This window comes from Haliaeetus leucocephalus, unplaced genomic scaffold (assembly GCF_000737465.1).
Source record: "Haliaeetus leucocephalus isolate CR32 unplaced genomic scaffold, Haliaeetus_leucocephalus-4.0 Scaffold187, whole genome shotgun sequence".
Taxonomy (NCBI): domain Eukaryota; kingdom Metazoa; phylum Chordata; class Aves; order Accipitriformes; family Accipitridae; genus Haliaeetus; species Haliaeetus leucocephalus.
Genome location: NW_010972623.1, coordinates 334,216 through 355,215, shown reverse-complemented (window position 1 = coordinate 355,215; position 21,000 = coordinate 334,216). Strand labels below are relative to the sequence as shown.

The following is a 21,000-nucleotide window of genomic DNA, read 5'->3' as shown; positions in this document are numbered from 1 at the left end:
GGGGGGGGGAAGTTCTGTTACAGCCCTTTGCTGTAGGAAAGGGAAGGTACAAACTCTGGGGTCTCCCTTGCGTTACTTTCCCTTTAGAGCTCACTGGTTTGCACTGTTGGCTGTGGGCTGATGCATCCTCTCTTCCTAGAGTAGAAGAAGCGGTGTGATGCCTAGCTGGTTGACTTGGCTTAACCTGGAAATCTTCGCCCCAGTAAATCCCATGAGGCTTGCTCTCTCAGCTCCTCCTGGCAGAGCTGCTCTCCTCATCGCTGCTTGTTTAAGCATAGTAAAGATAGAATTGTCCCCTCTCTCTCTCTCAAAAACCCCCAAACAACCCAAAACGGTGTGAGGATCAGTTGCTTAAGCTCCAGGTTTGTGAACTTTAATAGTGTTAATGGATTATAATTTCCAGACAGTTCCCCTCTGCTGCGATGGAGGTACAAATTTGTTTCAAAGCCAAGAGCTGAAACACCAATGGCTTCAGAAGGTGAAACTTTTGGGAAGGAAAGTGGAATTAAAAAAGCACTTGCAGAAATTTTGCCCTGTGGTTGATTGCTTCCTAGATCTGCATGCTATTCTGTATCATATCTGTGTGTCTGCATATGGCAGACTAAAATTTATGGTAGAGTAACATCTACTATTAATTAAATACAGGCTAGTATATCACTCAGTGGTCCATGCTCCAGCTCAGTTGTGTGTTCAGTAACAGCACAGGGACTAAGTGATGCTGAACCTTTGTGCAAGGCTAATGCTGGAGTAGGTTTCACCCCCACTTCAAGGGAGTAACTTGGTGTGCCTTTCTTCTTCTGTGCATGTGTGTGCAAATTGAGCTGAAGTAGTGATGTTAAAGGGAGTTGTTTTCAAAGGTTCTTTTTTTTTTTCCTTTCCTTTTTGTGAGATCAAGACATCAGGGATTGATATCTCTGAAAGCTGCCAAGTTTCAGAGCACTTTGCCAGTAGCTCTTCTTTTCCCTTTGTGCTATGGTTTATGTAATTCCCTCTCCCGCATATGGTCAGCTTTGCTTTTCCTGTTCAGAGCTCTCACATGAGTTTCCCTTTAGCTTTGCCCTGACCAGAACGTTGCTTGTTTTTTCACTTTCCAGACTTGAAACTTCGGGATTTCCTGGTTGACAACGAAACATTCTCAGACTTCCTCCATCATAATGTGTCCATGCCATCCTCCGCAGTAGAGGAGCTACTGGACGCAGAGGTCAACCTCCAGCAGGTAAAGAGCACTTTCAACCATTAACATAATGCTTGTATATTGTTTGTTTAACCACGGTGCCAAGATCCACAGTGCAGGACCCCTCTGTGCAAGGTGTTGTACAAACATGGGAAAATGTAATCCCTGCTTCTCTCTTCCCTCTTGCCCTCAATTTACTGTCTTTGGTTGTAAGCTGTAAAAGGACACTGACACCCACGTGCAAATGTTTTGATCTGCGTAAGAAAATAGCCTAGTACCCTTCAGGCTAAATTAAATTCCTTCTTTCCTGTTTTTTGTTTGTTTGTTTTTAACCCAAGTAAAACATTAGTTAAGTTGCTAGTGCTGTTCAAACTGTTTTACTTTGATTATAAATAAAAATGGGGTGGTTGATTGGTCACTCAGCATGGACTGGAGTAGGGTTTCTCTGTGTTGCTCTGCCTTAGATTCCTGTGCAGTGGAAGGAGGAATGCTTTTCAGTTTGTGGCCAGCTCTTCAAGACAGACAGTAAACTTGTATATTATGTAGTACAAAGAGAGTCCTGATCTCAAGTGAAACTCCTGGGTGCTCCCATGATTGCCTTTGTAAGCATAGACAGTGGTGACAGTGGGCTAGAGCCCTGTCTTGGGATGACTGTCTGCCATTGTCAAGCTCAGAACAAGTGTTTTGCTAGGCTGGATGAATTAGTCCACCAGCTTCCTTTCTAATGCAGAAGTTAGAATTGGTTGCTTCAGGCTTCAAAGGAAGACCTGTGGTCCTCTTAAGACAGTGCAAAAGGTGAAGTGCAAAAGGAGGAGGAAATCTATTCTGCTTCCCAACTTCAGATCAGATCTTTTCTTTGAAGTGGAGTTGATTAATAGTTCTTTCAGACTCTGTTTTCACGTAGTTACAAGTACTGTCCCCCTTCGCACACATTGTCTGGTTCTTTAGTGAATTCTGTTAAGCCATCTGTTTTAGTGCAGTTTGATAATTAATCCTACAAGTTAAGGATATGTTCTACTAAAAAAAGTAAAGTGGAAAAAAAATTCTTACCCACTGTAGACTGCAAGTTTTACTTTACTTGAAACTAATTTGCCTGAAATTCATGCTAGGTTAAAACAGAATCGTGCTACGGATAGTTCTGCAAGGATAACCAGAAGGCTTCAGCAACAACAACATAGTTCTTCTCCCTAAGCTGGTGGAAAGGCAGAAAGATTTTCCAAGAGGCAAAAAGCTAGCTCTGCCCTTATGTTGCATGTCTGCCATATTATATCAGTTGTCTATGGCAAAGCCAGTGGAAGGGGAAGAAAAGCCTAGCTTTAACCTACATAAGGTGTCTGAAGGGTGGTGAAGGGGTAATCAGTTGGCTAGTTTTTCCTCAAATGCTTTAAGCTTTGTTCTTTGTCTGTGGAATTCTTGCGCTGATTTTGCCAGTACACCAGGAGTGATGCTGTTTAGTCTTAACAGTGGTTTGTGCTCTGGGATGGCAGGAAGAGCTAAACAAAGCAACAGAGGAGCACAGCGGCCCACCAGATCTTTCTTTGAGCACTTTTCTAATACAGATAATAACTGAGAGGCAGAGCACTCTCTTCCTGCAGGATGACTTTGTCTGACTCACAAAATGGACCCCTTTGATTTTGCTGGAGATCTGGCGTGGACATCTGACCTCACTACTGAGCTGCACGGTGACTGCTGTATTAATAGACATTAGTTGTTTGGTCTCTGACTGTATGAGTGGGTCACAGCTTCATTCACAAGGTCATATAGAAGGGCCTATTTAGAGTATGCAAACCTCTCACAGCAAATACAGCCTTCTGCTGCAGTCTGTTAGTGTCCTGTGGTTGTTCAACAAGCCCAAAAGTTAGGATTTGCAAGCGAGTAAGGAACTGAAATCAGCAAGGAGCTGGGACTGTTGTTCACTGGTGTTACTGTAATGACAGTACTCCCACATGCCAAGCAGGGTCGTGTATTCAGCATACTGAATACAGTGCAAATACATAAAAATGACCAAAGTCATGTCTTGATGGGCATGTTGCTTCCTGGGGCAGAATGGCTCAACCTTGTGTTTCGCCAACAGTGGCAGGTGTGCTCAGAAGGAGAGCTATCCGGTTTATTCAGCTGAGCATGCAGCATGGAAACATCCTATTTTTGGCATATGGGTGCAGACTAAAGTTAAAGGTTTGCACAGGTATTGCATTATAAATCTCTTCGCTCTCCTGTAACTTCCATCTGCTTGTTTTCTGAACATAGTGTGCTTTTTCCCATGGATTATTGATGCCCTTTTGGTTTTGAGAGATGAGAAGATTTTCATACTTACCAGTGTGATTCAGGAACTGTTAACTCTTCTGGGATTTAGATCAATCCTCTTTATTTATTGCTGGAAGTTGGGCAAAGCATGCTGGGTACTACAAAAGAACAGAAAGAAGAAATGAAGTGTAAAGCCGTTGTTACTTGTGCATTTACAATAAAATTGTTCCCTCTGTTTAGCCCCAAGGCAAACAAAAAATTCTTTCCAATGGAAGACTTTGGATTTTCCTTGTGTTTATCACCTTTACGAAGAGTGCATCTGTTTGACATGTACCTGTTTGCTGTTCAGCAAACCTAAATCCTGTAACTGACCTTATTAAAAGAAACTAGGCTATCAGGTCTGAAAGGGACTGGTGATAATTCAGATGGATTTTATGCATTTGTTTGATAAGGTGGATTAGGAAACATTCTTGACAAGCAAACCATCACCTTAAGTAAAATTACATTTGTGAAAGAAGACTCCAGGATCTTATCTCTTGTTTGTTGCAGCCAGTAAAATATTTCTTTTTTTCACATTATCTACCCCAAAACACTGCAAAATGTTTTGCTCAGCAGTTAGTAGATACTTCAGAGCTAAGGGATAAGGTGATCCTGATCCAGAACAGCACAGAAAACTTGTCTGGCAGATACATCTAAAGAGTTTGGGACGTAAGTCTCTTGCCCTTCACATACATTTGCCAGACTTGGGTCTGTTTGCAAGCCTTGTTTTGTCTCTGTGGCTCAGTTCCCAGAAGACTGAAGATTAGGCAATGCGTGTACCCTTGGTTGGAGGAAATGGCTGCTGTGGAGGACCAGATTGCTGCTGCTCTGTGCATGTTTGTGGAGAAGTGGAGAGAGACCTGCCTCCCCCAGGACTTCTCCATGTACTCAGCAGGGAAATGTTTTTCTTGGAATTGAGTTCCGCATGGGTCGGGGCTGTGCAACCTGTAGAGAAGGATGCCCTCTTACCTCTATCTGGAAATGTTACGAGTGCTTAAGTTTGTCTAGGTGATAACAAATTTTGTGCTATAAATCTTATGTGAAAGGAGACTTACATGCTTTCCCTGCTTTTCCAGGTCATTGTGTCTGGTTACCGAATGCGACTGCGAGATCTCTGTAATAGCTCAACACTGTCTGAATTTCTTACAATCCAAAATCAGACAGTGGCCATGGACTCTGAAGCCTACATTTGCACCTTGCCAAAGGGAAAACTCCATGCAGCTGAACAAGCCTTCCGTGCTAACCTGAATCCTTTGAAGCCCCTTCAGGTGAGTATGCTGGTCCCACCTGTGAGAGGCTATCGTTGACACAGTGACATTTTCTAGGGCTTTCAGTCTAGGAACTCATGCCTGGATTTCGGGAGTGAACTGTTCATTGGCAGTAAGAAAAAAGAAGGATGGTCTTTATCACTGAAGCATGAACAACATTGCTTCTTCCTGTCATTCTTACCCTTCCTGTTGCAGTGTGGCACTTGCGGAGCATAAATGTGTGTGGTCTGCAGTGCACTTTGTCAAGACGAAAGTATTTATGCTGCATAGTAAGAAATAGGCTCTTGGTTGTCTCTGTTTTGGTCAGATGTTGTGTCTTGGCTGGAATGAACCCAGATGTTAGACTGGCCTGTGCCTCGTGCTGAAACCATCACCCTCTGCCCTTACCATGGGGCCACTGAGTACTGTGCAACCTGTAGAGAAGGATGCCCTCTTACCTCTATCTGGAAATGTTATGAGTGGTTAATTTTGTCTAGGTGATAACAAATTTTGTGTCTTACATGAAAGGAGACTTTTATGCTTTTCCCTAGAAAGTTTCTAGCCAGTGGCAAGCTACAACCTTTGAGCAGGTTTAACTCATACAAAGCAGAGTCAAGTTTTAAAGCCCTGTTTCACAGATTGACCAACTGAAAGGATTTCAAAGCAAGAATTCATTGAACTTCAGGAAAATACATTATTTAGGGCGTGATTGGAGACTGGAGCAGACTTAGCTGTTTATGTAGGGAAACCCAGTGATGCTTTGTTATAAGTCTGCAATATCTAGTAATATACAAAAGTTTGAGGAAGTTAGTGCTGGAAATATCAGTAGAGAGAAGAAGGGACCACAGAACACACTCTGTTATCCACTAAAACAAACACTGCATTGTCTGCTGTGGAAGAAATAAACACTTTGGCTGTGTGAGTTTCCAGATTTGATGAGCCTGTCAGGACTGAAAGTCATGTACCACTTGCTTGGCTTTGTCCCCAGTCAAAGAGGGTCATTATCAAGTACTGGAATCATATTACTCTTCTGTGCAATACATAGTGGTCAGTTACTTCTCTCCACAGCTCATCATCTGTTTTCCACGTGCCCTCCATCTGCATTTTTTCTTTCCTGCTGGAAGAGCAAGATAATCATAAGCGTTAAGAGATGAGGTAACAGCACTAAAATTGTCCCAGTAACAAAGATGGGCTCTTTGAAAAAGAATGGCTGTAAGCAGTTTCTTGTGTTCAGTTAGATGTATATGCATGTATTTACTTAAAATCATTCTGGGGACCGAAGGGGATGAAAATAGCCAGCTATAGTACAACTCAGTATTGGTCCTCTTGTCCCTCTGGAGACTCGGTCTTGCTTCTCTCATTTATAGAAGTCTGTGCAGCTGTACAGAAGCTGACAGAAGCTGGTACTAACTGTACCTGTGTTGTTACATCTGTATTGTTTGTTAGTGAAAGAAAGTAGTCATAAGCCACTTTGTGCCACTTGGCAATAGCAAACTAGATTAAGACATAATGTGCAATTTTGGGGGACTTCTGAGAAGCTAGCTCATGACCTTGGCTTCAAAGGAAAAAAAGCTTGAGTCCAGAAGCCAGTAGTTCTAAACCTGCTGTGTATTGTACGCTGTCTTGTAAAGGTCCACAGTTTTCCTTGGAAAAATGTCACAGGCTACCCTCTAGTTAAGCTGCTGTAATGCATCAGTGAGTGAAATAAAAACCAACTGGCTTCAACGGGGCCAGGCAAGATGAATAAATTAACTCTAGGATCAGGACCAACACGTTTGAAACTTAGTGTCTTTAAAGGCTAAGAAGTGCCTTGACCTGCAGTAACATGTTTGAACAAAGAGGGAACTTTATGTTCATGAACAAAGGAGGCTTTTGACGTAGCTTGTAATTAAAGGCACTGTGGGTCAAATCTTGGACATACACACTGAAAATAGCATGCACCATATTTACTACAGACTCTGTAAACCAATGCCAACAATATGGCTAGAGATTTATTTTTAATTTTTTTGCTTATTTCCCTTTATCAGCTTTACAGCATGGTATTTCAGTAAGTAAAAGTAAGGGTCAAATCAAATGCAGGTACAGCAGCAATTCAGAGGCAGGTTTTTGGCTAATGTAATGGGACCTGGGCTCCACTGGTTGCAGCATTCTGTGATTTATGGAGAGGCAACATCTTAATATGATAAGGCCAATACAATTGGGGTGAAAAGGACTTGCAACTGTGTGCAAGAACTGTGTAAATTCAGCACCAAGGGCTTGAATAGTAAAATGGGAGGTTTGCCACTCAAGTATCTGGGCAGTAGAGTGGCTATAGTTTGTTGAGCTATCTTAATACAGAAGTCTCAGGTCAGCATCCACCTGCTTGTTCCTGCCCCTGTGCATTCATGTTTGTTGTTCCCTCTGCAAGACAATGGGGGAAATTACGTCATGCAGTTGATCCGGATTAAAAGTGAGTGACCTGATTGTGTGCTTACACAAACACTTGTGCTGAAACATGGAGGGGAGGGTGCAAGATTGAGAAGGCAGTGGTCAGTGTGCATGTGTGTGGGCTGAGATCGCCCTGACATCAACACCTGGCTCTGCCAGCTTGAAGCGTTTGTGCATTTGCAGTCTGAGGGAAACTGTAAGTGATCTCGGTAACTCGCAACAAAACAGTAATTATTAGCAAATTATGGACAGAGCACAGTTTAAAAAAGGAAATTAAAGTGCGTGCATGGTGAAATGCATGAGCTCTAAATGTCATAGCACTGTTAAGAAAGGGGTTTTTTAAAAAGAAAGGCAAAAAATAAACACTTCTCTTTACACAGTTCTATCCAGAACAGCTTGAGTGTCTCCTGAAGTGCATTAGTACAGTTAAGACAAAGAAGGACTTCTAATTAACATTTTCCACTAGGATTTCTAGCTCTGCCACTGATACTTTGTGTGACTTCAATTTAGCCTGCTCTGTAGGATGAGAAAACAGAGCCAAGGACATAGAGGCATGGTAGGGAGATTAAAGTGCGTCTCCTTATTCTTTCTTATGTAAGAACCTGTTTGGAGTAGGCTGTTTAGATCAAAACCCAGCAGAATATCAGGAAGTGATCACACAGCACCAAGGCAGAGGATCAGCTTGCTGTCTTGACTGAGTATTCACTCCAGTAGAAGCAACAAGTGTTTCAAAAAGCCAAATTCCCTTTTCCAGGACACACGTCTTAATCTTCATCCATTCTCTGAAGCTTTTGGCCAACAATAAGTACAGCGTCGTGTAGGACATCTTGTACAAGCTCTTGTGGATGCATCTCCTCTTCTTGAGGTTTGCCTTGCACTGGGCATATTCCATGAGACTGTGAGGCAGGAGAAGCTGGTTTGAGAACAACAGCAAAAACAGTACCTCTGGTTGCGTGCACACAAATTTCCTTTTCAGCTTTCTCCCTGTGCTAGGATAGCAGTTGTCCCATGGAAGAACTACACAGTTTGGGAAAGGTTACAGGCATCCCTGGTTAGTAAGAGCAATTGGCAGCAAGTCAGACGTGTCCCACTGGACTGGTGTTGTGAGTGGTGGGGACTGTTTTATATCATAAAAATACCTGTCTGTGGGACAGCTTTCCCTCTGCAAATGTCCCGTTTTGAAAATGATTTGGGGTGAAGGTTAAATGACAAAGACAATTCAAATTGGTCCTGTGGGATTTCATCTTTGCAGTGCTGCCTAAGAATGGCTTTGCCACACTCACTTCCAGTGGTGTGGGTCTGTAATAAGCCATTAATATGTTGTGGCTTGTGTACTATAGTGGTCATCGAAGGAGTGTGGGTGAGCACATGAAAATCCAATTGTTTTTTCTCCCTTTGTAATATGGGTGGGGGTTTTGTCATATGGTCAGCATGAACTAAGCGTTGAATAATAAATGCATTCCAGTTAAAAGATAGCTTTAGAAAAGGCATCTTAACATAAATACATGCTGCAACTGAACTTCTGGCTTTCCTTGCTCTTTTGAGAGTGTTTTCAGTCAAGCACAATGATATCATGCCTTTAAGCAGCTGTACTTCAGGACTTCCACTCCCAGGAAACAAAAGCAGAAGCTTAAAGCACATGATTTTTCTGCAAAGTTCAGTGTAAAGTTTCTGCTAAGATCAGTATGAAGTTGTTTGCTTTGAAACAGTTATTACATGTCAGAGTGGTCTTACTAAGCAGAAACAGTTAGCTGACAGTGGCTGAATTTTCTTATGACCTCCCAACACTTTGAACTCATGCATCCTCCTGCATGTTAAAGAAACAGTTGTCCATCCCTTCTAGCAGGAGTTGACAGGTGGACTTATTCAAGGCTTGGTGCAGTCAACTCTAGTCATCTCAAGTATTTGTCTCTGTTTTGAGTCTTGTAGTATGCACATACAAGCACACAGAGTCTGCTCAGTGCAATCTGTACCTGAAGAGTTTTATGGTGTTGGCTTCTCCAAAAGATAAGACTAGATGAAAGCATGACTTGCCAGCCACTAACACAGTAATTATACAGGGCAGCTCTGTTCAAAACCTGCTAGAACTTTGTCTTTCCCCCCGTGTGCCTAGAACAAATAGGTGATGTTTTTGCAGCATTTCACCAGAAAATGTCTCACTGCCTTCCCCCCCCAGCTGCTCCCAGAAGTGGTAGTGCAGACACCTACAAAAGATGCTCTCACAGTGGGACCAATTTTACTGGAGCTGCCCTGAATCTAGAGGGCTCTTATGAATGTAATGAAATACTTAATGAGCCACTGCAAAGAGTTATTTTTCAGGGAAATTCATGACATGCTCATCTGTACAAAGATGACTGGCTACTTGTGACTGATTTTTGTCATTGTCTCTGGAGATACGACTTTTGAGAGGCTCCCTGAGTGGGCTTTAGGGTGCAAAGGGTGGTGGTAAAGAAAGCAAAATTCCCTCCATAGCAATGGTATCATTGCAAGTTCTGGTGAGAAATCAACTTGGAGTGCTGTGCATTTGTTAGGGAAGAAAGGTCAGCGTGGTGGGATAGGTGGGTTCTCCTCCTGTTTCAGGGTAAGGTTTGCAAACTCCTTGAATCACCTAAGACTTGTGTACTGGGTCAGACCAAAGTTCTGTTCAGCTCAGTGTCCCCCAAGTGCTAGTCCAGCTGTGGCCCATAATGGAAGCATGTGAAAGAATAGAGGCATGGGGTAAGTATATAGTAACATTTCTTTGATGTAACTTCTGTTCTTCAGCAGCTTGCAACTCAGACTTTCTCAGCTACAGCTGGGATGTTGGTGTTTAATAACACTTGGTAAGCTTTCTTCCTTTAATGAATTTTTCTAAGCCTTTCTCAAACCCACATTAACTTTCAGTACCTTCAGCATTGCATAGCATCTACTGAATTTCTCCCATTTTTACTAAGTTGTGTGTGAAGTAGCTCCTTTAGTTTGTTTTAAATTGATCTTTTCACTGGAAGCCCTCTAGTCCTGGATGACGAGGCACAGTGAGCAATCATTTCCCTGTTCCTATTCTCCATCCCACTTGTAATTCTACAGACCTCTGTCATAACCTCTATTTGCCATTACAGGTCCCACTGGAAGAACTATGGTCTATTGTTCTTCCTTCGGAAGCCATTCTTATCTTGAATCATACTTGTGGCCTTTTTCTGTACTTTTGTTCCTTCAGAGATGGAGGACCCAAAACTGCACACAGTACTTGAGAACCAGGATTGCACTGTGGATTTATACTGGTGTTGATCTGTCTTATCACTGTAATTCTAAGATCTCCCTTTCTGAGTAGCAGCAGCTAGTTCAGAGCCATCAAAGGGTATCTTAAGGTAGAACTGTCTTTTCCCTAAGTACTTTACTTTGCAGCACTGAATTTTGTCTGGCACTTTATAACAGTGTGTCAGCTTGAGGCCTTTCACTAATCCTTTGCAATTGGCTTTTGACTTTTCACTGTTCTGAACCAATTAGTATCATCAGAAAACTCTTCTTCATCTACCCTGTCCCTGAATCACCTCTGAATAGAGTAAACAACACAAATGTGTGTAGAGCTTGATGAGGTACATGGAGCAGAACAACCATGTCTACTGTTACGCGTGAACCTAGGACTTTCTATCTTGTCTTGTTGCTAAAGTGGTAGTGCGGCTATGTAGCTTTGATATTTGCTGACTATATTTCTTTAAATACGTCTTGAAGATCTTAGACTGTAGGGAGTTTGAACTGCTTTTCTTCTAGCCCTAGTGATGTATTTTGCTTTACCCAAACCTGAAGGACTGTTCTTAGTACAAATCCATAGAGGTTAGAGACACCCTCCCTGAATTTGCAGCTGGCTTTGGAGCAGGCACTAGCTGTGCACTCAGAAAAGTTAGCTGTGTCTTAAATGCCCCAACAGATGAGTGGAAAAGTGCCCATTTACACCAGCGGGCACTGACCAGGTCTTATCACCCTCCAGCAAATTAACTAGAAGAAGTGAAAGCCTCCAGAGTTTGCTTCCAGAAGTTGCCCAGGAAAGATGTGAAGATGAAAACCTTCAGCCCAAAAGTGTGCCAATATCAACAGCCCTGGCTGGTCTTCTGTGTGTCACAATGCTGTAACTTTAGCATGCTTTCAAATGCTGCGATGTGTAGCTGCTAATGTGAAATCTTAGGAAGTTATTTTAATCTTCATTCCCTTGAAACAAGGACTGTGTCCAAATGTTTCCAATGCAAGATAATCCAGATATGTGAACAGAAGGGAAACAGAATCCAACAAACCAAAACCCAGGCCCACCAGTTACATGTAGAGCAACTGGAAACAAGGAGTTGTCTTCAGTGTGCCCCCCTGCTAGAGCAAATACTTTCCTGAAAGCTATGCTTTCCACTTCGGGAAGTCTGTCAGTCTTTCCCCTGTGATGATGGTGAGTGTCAACTGTTTCATGGAAGCTGGTTGTTTTGAAATACACCCTTGGTTTAGATAAAGAACGTCAAGGCCTGGTAGGAGGACTTGAGTGATGAATATGATGTACACTGCAGGAGGAGTTCTCCATATCTGAGCTGGGATCTTTGGAGTCCCACTGAAAGCTTGTGTCTACCAAGTGGTCTTTTCCTCCCTTGTACAGACTTTGCATCCCCTTCTTAGCACTGGCTTGCAGGATTTCAGGTCTGTCCACGTGCTATCCTGTAGGCTGTGCTTGTTTCGTGACCTGGAATGCAAGCCATCCTTGGCACTGTAAGTGTACGTGCGTGCATATAGCATTTTACTGGGATGTTCTGGTTATGGCCTCTGTGTACCTAACCTGTGAGGAAGGAAAGGGGTGTCGCCCTCATGTTATGGGGCACTGAAGCCTAGGGTATTTTAAGCTCAAGGATGCACAGAAAGCCAGCTTTCCCTTCCCTATCAAGCACTTTGCCATGTAAAGAATCCTTACTACTCTTTACAAGAATGTTTACAAGAGTTTAATTTCTTCACTGGTGCCTTGCAGTGATTTCTGGTTTCCTTTTCTCTCTTCCTGCAGAGACGACTTTCTTTCAATTCCTCCTTGGAGGATCTGTCAGAAACGGTGGAAGCTTTGAGAGAGAGCCTTGGGAAGCTTTTTAAAGAGGTAAGGAGTGCCTCTGTGTCAGGAGGACACATCACCGTGGTTGCTCTCTTGGTCTGCAACCGAGTACAAGAAGCACGAGTCTCCTTGGTGCAACTCAAAGTCAAATCCCTGGCTTGTTTTGAAACTTCCCCCATACTACAGCAGTTCTCCCTGTGTCAGAGGCAGCACACACTTCGTAACCCCTTGGCACTTTAAGTTAGAAACACAATAGGAGTTTATCAGATGTGTGGCTAAAGATCTGGTCCTCATGGGAGGAGCAGGAATTGAGACATTTTCTGTGGGGTTTGCAGCCTTAGCAGTGGCACAATTGTTGGGCTTGCAATAATACATCTGCTGCCTCGCAGTGCCTTTCAAACTGCATGTGGAGGTTTGTCTTCTTTCTAGTTTTTTCACTCGGTTGCCAGCCACTTGGTTGTATCTACTGGTCTCTGGGTGTGGTGAGGGTATGGCATGTAGAAGAGATGTTGTGGCTGTTCTAATCTAATTTAGTAACTGTAGGCTACTGTTTGCTTTTTGTCTAACTAGCTTTTTGGGGCAGAGGTTGTTTTCTGGTCCTTGTGGGGCACTAAGTGCAATGGCATCACAACACTGGCTGAGAAAAGCTCTGGCAAAACATAAATAGCAATTTGCCCAGGCAAAGTGAGATTATAGAGATGACAAGTATTTGTTTTTGCAGGTGAAATGATGGCTTAAGAAGAAAGCCCTGCGTGCCTAGCATGAGTCAGAAGTCAAAAAGGGGGGGGGGGGGGGGGGTTGGGCAGAAAACTTAACTTAGTTGCTTTTTGGCTGGCTCTGACTTTGAAGTGCTGCTACTAGGCAAAAACATTCTCTCCCTGAAGCAGAAATCACAACCATCTAAACTAAACAATGCTGCCTCGTCCTCCTCCCCTTTGCTAGTCTTCCGCCTTTGCGCTGGAGTGAGAGGGCTCAGAGCCGTGAACGGCAGTAACCTCTGAGAGCACGCACAAGAACGGGTCACTTCAGGTTAGCATTCACTCCTCTCCCACGGAGGGGCAGCTGCCAGGAGCCAGGTCCATGCCAGCCAACAATTCCTGGCACGCACCCCTCCCCAAGTCCCACAGCCTGCTGCCAGGTCCCATTTACTGTGAAATTAAGATGATTCCAGGATCAGCTTTGGTTAAGACCATGGCAGAGCTCTTGCTGCTAGCAGGGAGGCTGCCCTTCAGAGTTTGATTACAGCTGTTTCCCGTTACATCACTTAAGCTTGCCTTTTTTTCTTGTCTGGGATAAAAATAATTGAAACCATGTGATACTCAGTTTGCTGATGTGGCTGAAAATGTCCCAGGGTAATGTGCCTTTTGCTTGGCAGCTGTTTTGGGTAGGACTACCTTTTATTCTGCCCTGTTGCTGTGCAAACAAAGGCAGCTTTTTCCTCTGTGTACAGCATGAGCTGCTCCAGATGGCTTGACCGAAAGTTACTTCTTATTGTCTGGCAGGCTGATTTCTGTGTGAAAGGAGGGACTTGTTCCCTTGTTTCGAAGGGCAGCAGCTTGGGGGGGTGGAGAGAACTCTTGTTTGTGCCATGTCTAGGAGCCTTTCTAGCAAAGAATTTTAATTAGAGAATGGTCTGAACAAAACTTTTCTCGGAGTATGGGGATTGATTGGATCTGTGTCCCTGGGCTCTTTAAATCAACCTAGGAGAGCACATTAAATACCGAGAGCAAGGGCAACTATTAAGAAACACTTAACAGAGCCAGGTCTGATGTCTGGGAGAAGAAATAGCTCAGTAACCCTTCACACATGAGGTACTTGCTTCCAGTGGTGTGAACAGAGCAGCTCTGCATGTTAATAGTAAAGTTGCTGGTGCCAAAGATGAAACAAAGCTCCTTGCTCAAACTGTTTTAAAATTATGTGTAAAAATGTATTTGCTAATGCAATCCCTCTGCAAGATGGCTAACACCTCATATGTTCATGGGAATTAGCTGCACTTCCTATTTGGGTACCTTTGCTCATGTTAGGGAGTTTATGGTACTTTAGCTAAAGCAGTTGACTTTTTTGCTGAGGAACATCTGCTGGTTTACTTATGGTACCAAAAACTCCCCAAGGGGTCCTTTGAATTGGACACTCAGACTATCGCATCTGAAATGCAGGCTTGGCCTTTTGGGTAAGGAATCATCAAATCCCCAAAATCCACATGAGCATATGTAATCAACAAAAGCTGTTGTGTGACATTTTTTTCATTCATGTCACATGATGCTTGTGTCCTGTCAGTCACCCTGAACCTGTGGAGCCAGATTGAGTGGCAGCAGGGTGCAGACAAAGGCAGCAGTGAGTAGTGAGGAAATGAAGGTACACTTGAAGCAGTCGCTCTGGACACATGTACTGAATCCCTAGGCTTTAGCTGTTACAGCTGTCTTCCATCATATCAATGTGTCATGTATTTTCAGGCAGCTAAAAATAGAGGCTCCTTGTGTATGTGACTGGTGTTTAGCATCAAGAATTTTTGTCCAGATGTTGCCACATGCACAGTGCTACAGATGAACACAAAGGGTCAGGTTTGCCTCCCAGTGTAAGGCCAGAGACTCTGGGTATGCTTTCCTTGGGTGAATTTGAATTGAATTGTTCCAGCACACTGTTGCTTTCTGCATTGTTGCTGGCTGGCTTTGCCAGCTGTCCTAGGCTTTGATTACCTGCATTTTATTTAAACAAAGGTGACAAAACCAATATACAGTGCTCAAAACTGGCAGATGGTCTTTGACTAATGCTGTTATTGTCTCTGAGAACAGGGCGGTTGGGCCACAGTATCTAAAATTGTTTCTGAGATGCAGTTGATGAGCAGTTACAAATAGGTGTCTCAGCAGGTCTGCTTGCCCTTATTAGTGCCTGTTGCTGTTCTGGGCAGCACAGGAAGAACATCGAAGTTAACGTCACCTGGTATCTCAGAAGCAGTTAAAAAAAACGGATCAAATGCTAGGAAAGATTAAAAAGGGGTAGAGAACCAGCTGTAAGATGTTACCATGACTATATAAAACTGTGGATTGCCCTTCTGTTTGATGTGGAATACAGATCTAAGCCCCTCCTCTCCAAAAAGGTGTAGCAGAACTCGAAAAAGTTCAGAGAAGGGCAGTTAGGACATTTAGAAGTGGAATGACTTTCACACAAGGGACAAGAGAATAGGCTGGGACTTGTCAGCTTGGAAGAGAGATGAATTGGGTATATGACAGAGGTCTATAGAGCTGAATGGCCCAGAAGAAAGAGATAGGGATTGAAAGTTCACTGTCTCTTCCAGTGCAAAAAACATGGCACCAAATGGAGCTAACCATAGCCAAGTTAAGGAGAGAGGAGACGAGGTTCTTTCCAGTGATATGTTACATGTTAAATACTTGTGGATGTTCAAAACTGTAGGAGTTTACCATGGAAGAAATTAATTGAGGGTTAGGAAATAGAAGTTCCCTGAGCTGAAAATAAACGGAAGCTGGAAGATTACTTGGGGGAAGTGTCCTACATTCTTGCCCTTGCCTTATTTTTTCCTAACATCCACTTATTGTCACCATCACAGAGGTTACTGAGATAAACAGAATTCTAGTCTGTATGGACGCAGCTCTGCTGATGTTCTTGCATCTCCAGACAGGGAGTCTGAGAGCAATGCTCAAGTGTAGCATGAAACCAGTGCTCATGGAGGTGCATTGCTTTTTCCATTGTGGAGAGCTTGGCTATGCCTCTGAGTACAGAGACATTAGTGCAGTGAGTGTCTCAGGCTGAGCACATGGTTCTTTTGTTCATGACATATTGCAGGTAGGTGCTTATGACAGACAAATGAGTCTGGAGGTACCCATCATACCGGCCAGTTGTGCATTGTCACCTCGAGCCTGGTGTCAGGCCGACTGGACAGGAGAAGACTCCTTATGGTGGCTGGCTGCATGCACAGCTCATGCTGTGATCAGGCTCCGGGATGCAGCTGGGCTTGTTTTCAAGGGTTTTCTGGGAATGCCATTGACAACAGGGCAAGGAGGTGCTGGGGCAGGGACAAGCGATACTGATCTAGGAGGTCAAACTGGCTGCCTGGTGTAAATCAGTGGAGGCTTGCTGAGCTTTGTGGAATTGTGCCAGGTGACACTGCTGCAGCCTGCAGCTTATCCAGCCTGTGTCCCATGAGCTGCACTCAGTTTGTGTTGTTCCTTACTCCCTCTTCGGACTCAATGCACCCCACCCCACCTGGTGTGAGGGGGCTCCCCTAGAATGTGAGCCATTGTGCAACCAGGAGGAGAAGTGGCTTCCATGTGAGAGGGCAGAGAGAGGAGGAACCACCCACTGCACTGGAGGAGAAAGCTTAAGAGTAAAGAACTTGACAAGGGCAGATTCCTTGTGCATGCACAGAAGAGACTTCCCTCTACATTATCCCACTGTGGCAGGGGGAAATGTGCTTTCCCTGGTATTTACTGTTCATGTTGCATTCAAGGGGATTCTCGTCTGTTCAAAAACAGATGTGTGATTTGAAGGAGAGTGGCAAGATCTTCTCCTTTTGCTCATCCTGTCCTATCCCTGCTTCCACTCTCTTCTCCCACCTCCCCCTCCAGTTGCTGAGCATGAAGAGCTGGAGCGACATGAGGCAAGAGGTGATGTTCCTGACCAACGTGAATGCCTCAAACTCCTCTACGCAGATCTATCAGGCTGTGTCGCGCATTGTGTGTGGCCATCCCGAAGGTGGAGGGCTCAAAATTAAATCCCTCAACTGGTACGAGGATAACAATTACAAAGCACTGTTTGGAGGCAACAGCACTGAAGATGATGTAACTAACTTCTATGATAACTCCACAAGTAAGTGTAACCCTGGCATGGCCTAAGGTCCCATCTACTTCATGGTTGTCATCACTAGTGTTTCCCAAACTTCCACAGATGAAAGCAGGTGGTCCTGAGGGACAGAATACCTTCCACTGTTTCAGAGAGGCATGCACGTGCCGCCTCCTGCACATGCCCTTAAGGCCAGCGAAGATAGCAACATGCAAGAGATTCCCAAGGGCCTTGTGTAGAGTCCAGAGAAGGCTGTGTAGTGGACCTCCTTCAGGGGGAAAGGGAGCACAGTCAGGTGCAGCCTTTGGAAATCTGGCCTTTTTTGGACAAATTTGCTCGTGCCGTGCAGTGGGGCTGTGGGAGCAGTGCAGAAATAGCAGTGTGGCTCTTAATGCTGGAGGCTACCTGGCTGTTCCATGTTTGCTGGGCAAACCATGGAGGCTTGGACTCAAAGGGACTTTTTGTGGAACTTTGCAGTAAAGCAGGGTTTTTATTGTCTGACAAATGCTGTGCTTTCAGCTGTAATTGTCCTTGAAGCCCACACAAGTGGGGCATATGCATTCTGCAGTTGTCACTGTGCTGTTTAGCCACTCATCCTTGTCCTCTCCTCCTCAGCACCCTACTGCAATGAGCTGATGAAGAACCTGGAATCCAGCCCGCTTTCGAGGATTATCTGGAGGGCTTTGAAACCCTTGCTGATTGGGAAGATCTTGTACACTCCAGACACACCAGCCATAAGGAAGGTCATGACTGAGGTAACTCTAGCCCAGTCCTTTGGTATGTAGAATGAGGTATGTCCGCTGGCTGTGCACCTTAGCTTCTCTATGTTAAATTGGGCCCAAACACAAGCCTAGAAAGGATTGCCTGCAAAGCACAGCCTCCCTAGTATCTCACCTCCCATGCACTTGCTGTTGAAGGCTCAAGGAGAAAAGGCCAGGCTGAACTTTTTTCCCGGACTTGGCTGGAAGTTTTCCCTGGTGCCTTTTGATTATCTACAGGCTTTGCATCTCTGATGTGGGATATAGGAGTCGGGAAGACCTTGATAAGCCTTCAGGTGTCCTTTGTCTCCTCCGCTGCAGGCTGCACAGCAGATCCTTAATCATTTCTGATTGTGGGTTACCTAATGTGCTCTGTAATTCCCCAGGCTTCCTCAGCAAGACTCTTTTAGCACATGGGGAGGGGCTGCCTCTGCATGCCCTTCATCTCCAAGGCAGAGTCATTTTCCACCAAGCCTTGAAAGGCAGTGCTCAGCCACAGGCATCCACACTCCCTGTTGTTTTCCTTCCAAATGCATTTGATTTTCCCTACTTTGGTCCCTGCAGAAGCCGAGCTGCTGTTTGAATATAAGCAACACTCAGTACTTCACTTGACAGGTCAATGCACCCTCTCAGTATGCAGTGGATCTCAGCCAGCTCTTGGAAGTAACCTTCCTCTCCTCTTTGCTGACAGGTGAACAGGACATTCCAGGAGCTGGGTGTGTTTCGTGACCTCGGGGGGATGTGGGAGGAGATAAGTCCGAAGATATGGACGTTTATGGAAAGTAGTCAGGAAATGGATCTCATTCGGGTCAGTATGCTGTCCTTGCTAGAACCACCACTGTCGTCTTCTGCAATAAGTGAAGAAATGTTTACTTTAGATGGTGCTTCAGTACAGAGCTAGGCAGATAAATAGTATGGATGGGACCCCTTCTTGAAACACGTTGTGATTGTACCAATCTTGTATTATGCTTGGCATTCCTTCCTTCAAGTAACAATCCGCTGCAAACGAGCAGCTTGTGTTTAACACCCATTTCTAATCTGCCTGTGTGGAGAAATGGGCACAGTGTTGCCCTAATGCGGTATGAGTATCTGACTTGGGGTATTTCTGTAAACTGGAGATGTGTGGGATTGGTGACATGTTCAACTCCCTGTGCTGTGCACTTCTCCACAACAGTGCTCTCACGATGGCAGCAAAGTGAGTGGTCGTATACCTAGGTCAGATCCTGGAAGGTGCTGGGTGGCCTTGGGCCCCATTGGGTACCGTAGGAATTAACTGATTACTGTGGTTCAGCTGAACCTAGATGCCTGGCAGTAATCTGGCACAAACCTTGTAAAAACTTACGTTGGAGTTGCATGGTATGCTTAATTTAGTAATACTTGGGTGCTCAGGGGAGAAGAGCAAGTATCACCCTATGGCTGATCACTTTGTAACATGCCATGCATACTAGAGCATGAGAAGGTGCTGGGAGTCTTGTTCAGATTTGACATGCTTTCTGCTAGCCTGTTGGCTCCCTGGAGCGTTGTGCCAGGTGTTAGACCTGCATTACTGGGGTATTATCTGCTTAAGTGGCTTAGTTCACTGTTGCTTCCCTTAGGTGCAACTCTGAGGCGTGGATCTTTGCACCCTGTGCTGCTTACTTCCCAATCACAGTGAAGTAAATCTGGGATCGTGCAACAGAGAAACCGTTGCACAGTAGCTTTTCCTTCTGTCTCTGCAAGGCAGCTGGTTGGGTGTCAGTGCAGCTGTTATACAGAGACTCCCCAGGTCTTTTAAGCCTTGAAGTTCATTCCTTTTTTACCCCAATGTAATGCTGTGCTGAATAGTCTCTGACCTGCCCTGTTGCACTTCCCCATCAACGTGATGATATGCTGGAGGGTCAGAGACGTGATTTTCATCACTCCTGTGCCTCTCTTGGCTTTATGAAAGTTAATTTTGTAGATGTTGGCATCAGGGAGGTGAAAACCATGGCCACCAACTGTAAATTGAATTGTTTGCAGAGTGCGCAGACAAAGTCAAGGTTTGGATATTGGTTTGCAGTTGTGTCCTTTGAAAAGTGAATATTGCTGCTTTTTTTTTTTTCTTTTTTTAAATGAGCCACAGGTTTTTCTGGTTTTGTATTTTATGCTTCTTGTTAACCCTGCTGGCTCTGGTAGTTAATTCTTGATCTTCCCAGCAGTCTGGTCATCTCCCCCGTGTTGGCACAGTAGTAGGGGTTCATTTGTTGTCACCTGTTGCAGTTCACACAAGCAGGAGGACTTCTGTCAGTGCCTGGACAGCTCCCAGGCAACGTCCCATTCAGTTTAGGGGTCCAGAACAGATCACTTGTACATGAATAGGCTGAAACATAGTGTGGCTGCTTTCAAGGGGAAGGCTGGTCCTTTGCTGTTTGTTAGCCACTGAGGCTGCCATGCTGCTGGGTGACTAGTCATCACCTCCCAACTTTCTGGGTTGTGCGATCTGTTTGGCATATTGCTTCCCGCGGAAGGAGAGGAAAGTGCTTTGCTTGCCCATCTCTGGCACTTCCAGCTTGATGCTAATGCAGCTGTTAATTTCAGGGAGGACAACATGTGCCCCTGGAGTTAAGGTGCTTTAACGTTGCTGCTGAACGTGATGAGGCTGAGCCCCTTCCCTGCAGGCATGTTGCCTTTCCTGCTGGGGATGGTGGTGCGAGCCAACCTTGGGAGACCGAATGTGAAGAGAGTGCAGCGTAGCCGATCCCTGTTTGCTCAGATTTCCCTCTTGCAGGTTCTCCTTTGTCAGCTTGGCCTGTTCTGTTTTCCCAGTTCATGATGCTGTTTTCGTAACTGTGTGACCCATTACTTTCTGGTTTGCTGGTAACAACAGAGCATGGGCAAGCTCCTCACCTCTCTACTTAATTCTTTATTCTGGCAGAAAATCCATTTCCTGTTTTTATTGTTTAGGATTTTTACAGTTTTCTCTCTTGCGCAGGCTTTTTTTTTTTCTCCTACTTCAGTTCAACTGTGGCCTTTACAATTAATGCTCCCCTCCTGCCTGCCCTTATATTGTCTGCCCAGAGGACTGGTTTCTGCTCCAAGGCCAGGTGCTTCTACCTGGACTGCACTTGTGTGGGGTGTTGTGCATACACGTAGTGGGGCAATAGCCTGTCCTCAGAAACCTAGAAGTTAAACCAGGTGAAAAAACCCTCTGTCCCAGACAGGAGAACAGAGAGGCAGGACATCGTGGCTCTACGGGGCTTCAGCCAGCCCTGATGGCGCAAAAGCAAAATATGTAAGAAAAGCCAC

The 21,000-nt window shown here is 44.6% G+C and overlaps 1 protein-coding gene across 7 annotated transcripts in view; it reads left to right on the top strand.

Moving 5' to 3' along the window:
- The window catches only part of ABCA1 (ATP-binding cassette, sub-family A (ABC1), member 1), a 95,731-nt gene that overhangs the window by 44,272 nt on the left and 30,459 nt on the right, over positions 1–21,000 (top strand). For all 7 annotated transcript variants that reach the window (XR_774212.1, XM_010565208.1, XM_010565206.1 and 4 more), the window contains 6 exons: positions 1,095–1,216; positions 4,534–4,725; positions 12,140–12,226; positions 16,765–17,005; positions 17,594–17,733; positions 18,428–18,544. Coding sequence is in view for 6 of the 7 variants with exons in the window: in XM_010565208.1 (XP_010563510.1) it covers positions 1,095–1,216; positions 4,534–4,725; positions 12,140–12,226; positions 16,765–17,005; positions 17,594–17,733; positions 18,428–18,544 (899 nt within the window). In the remaining variant the exon portion in view is untranslated. The remainder of the gene's footprint in view (positions 1–1,094; positions 1,217–4,533; positions 4,726–12,139; positions 12,227–16,764; positions 17,006–17,593; positions 17,734–18,427; positions 18,545–21,000) is intronic.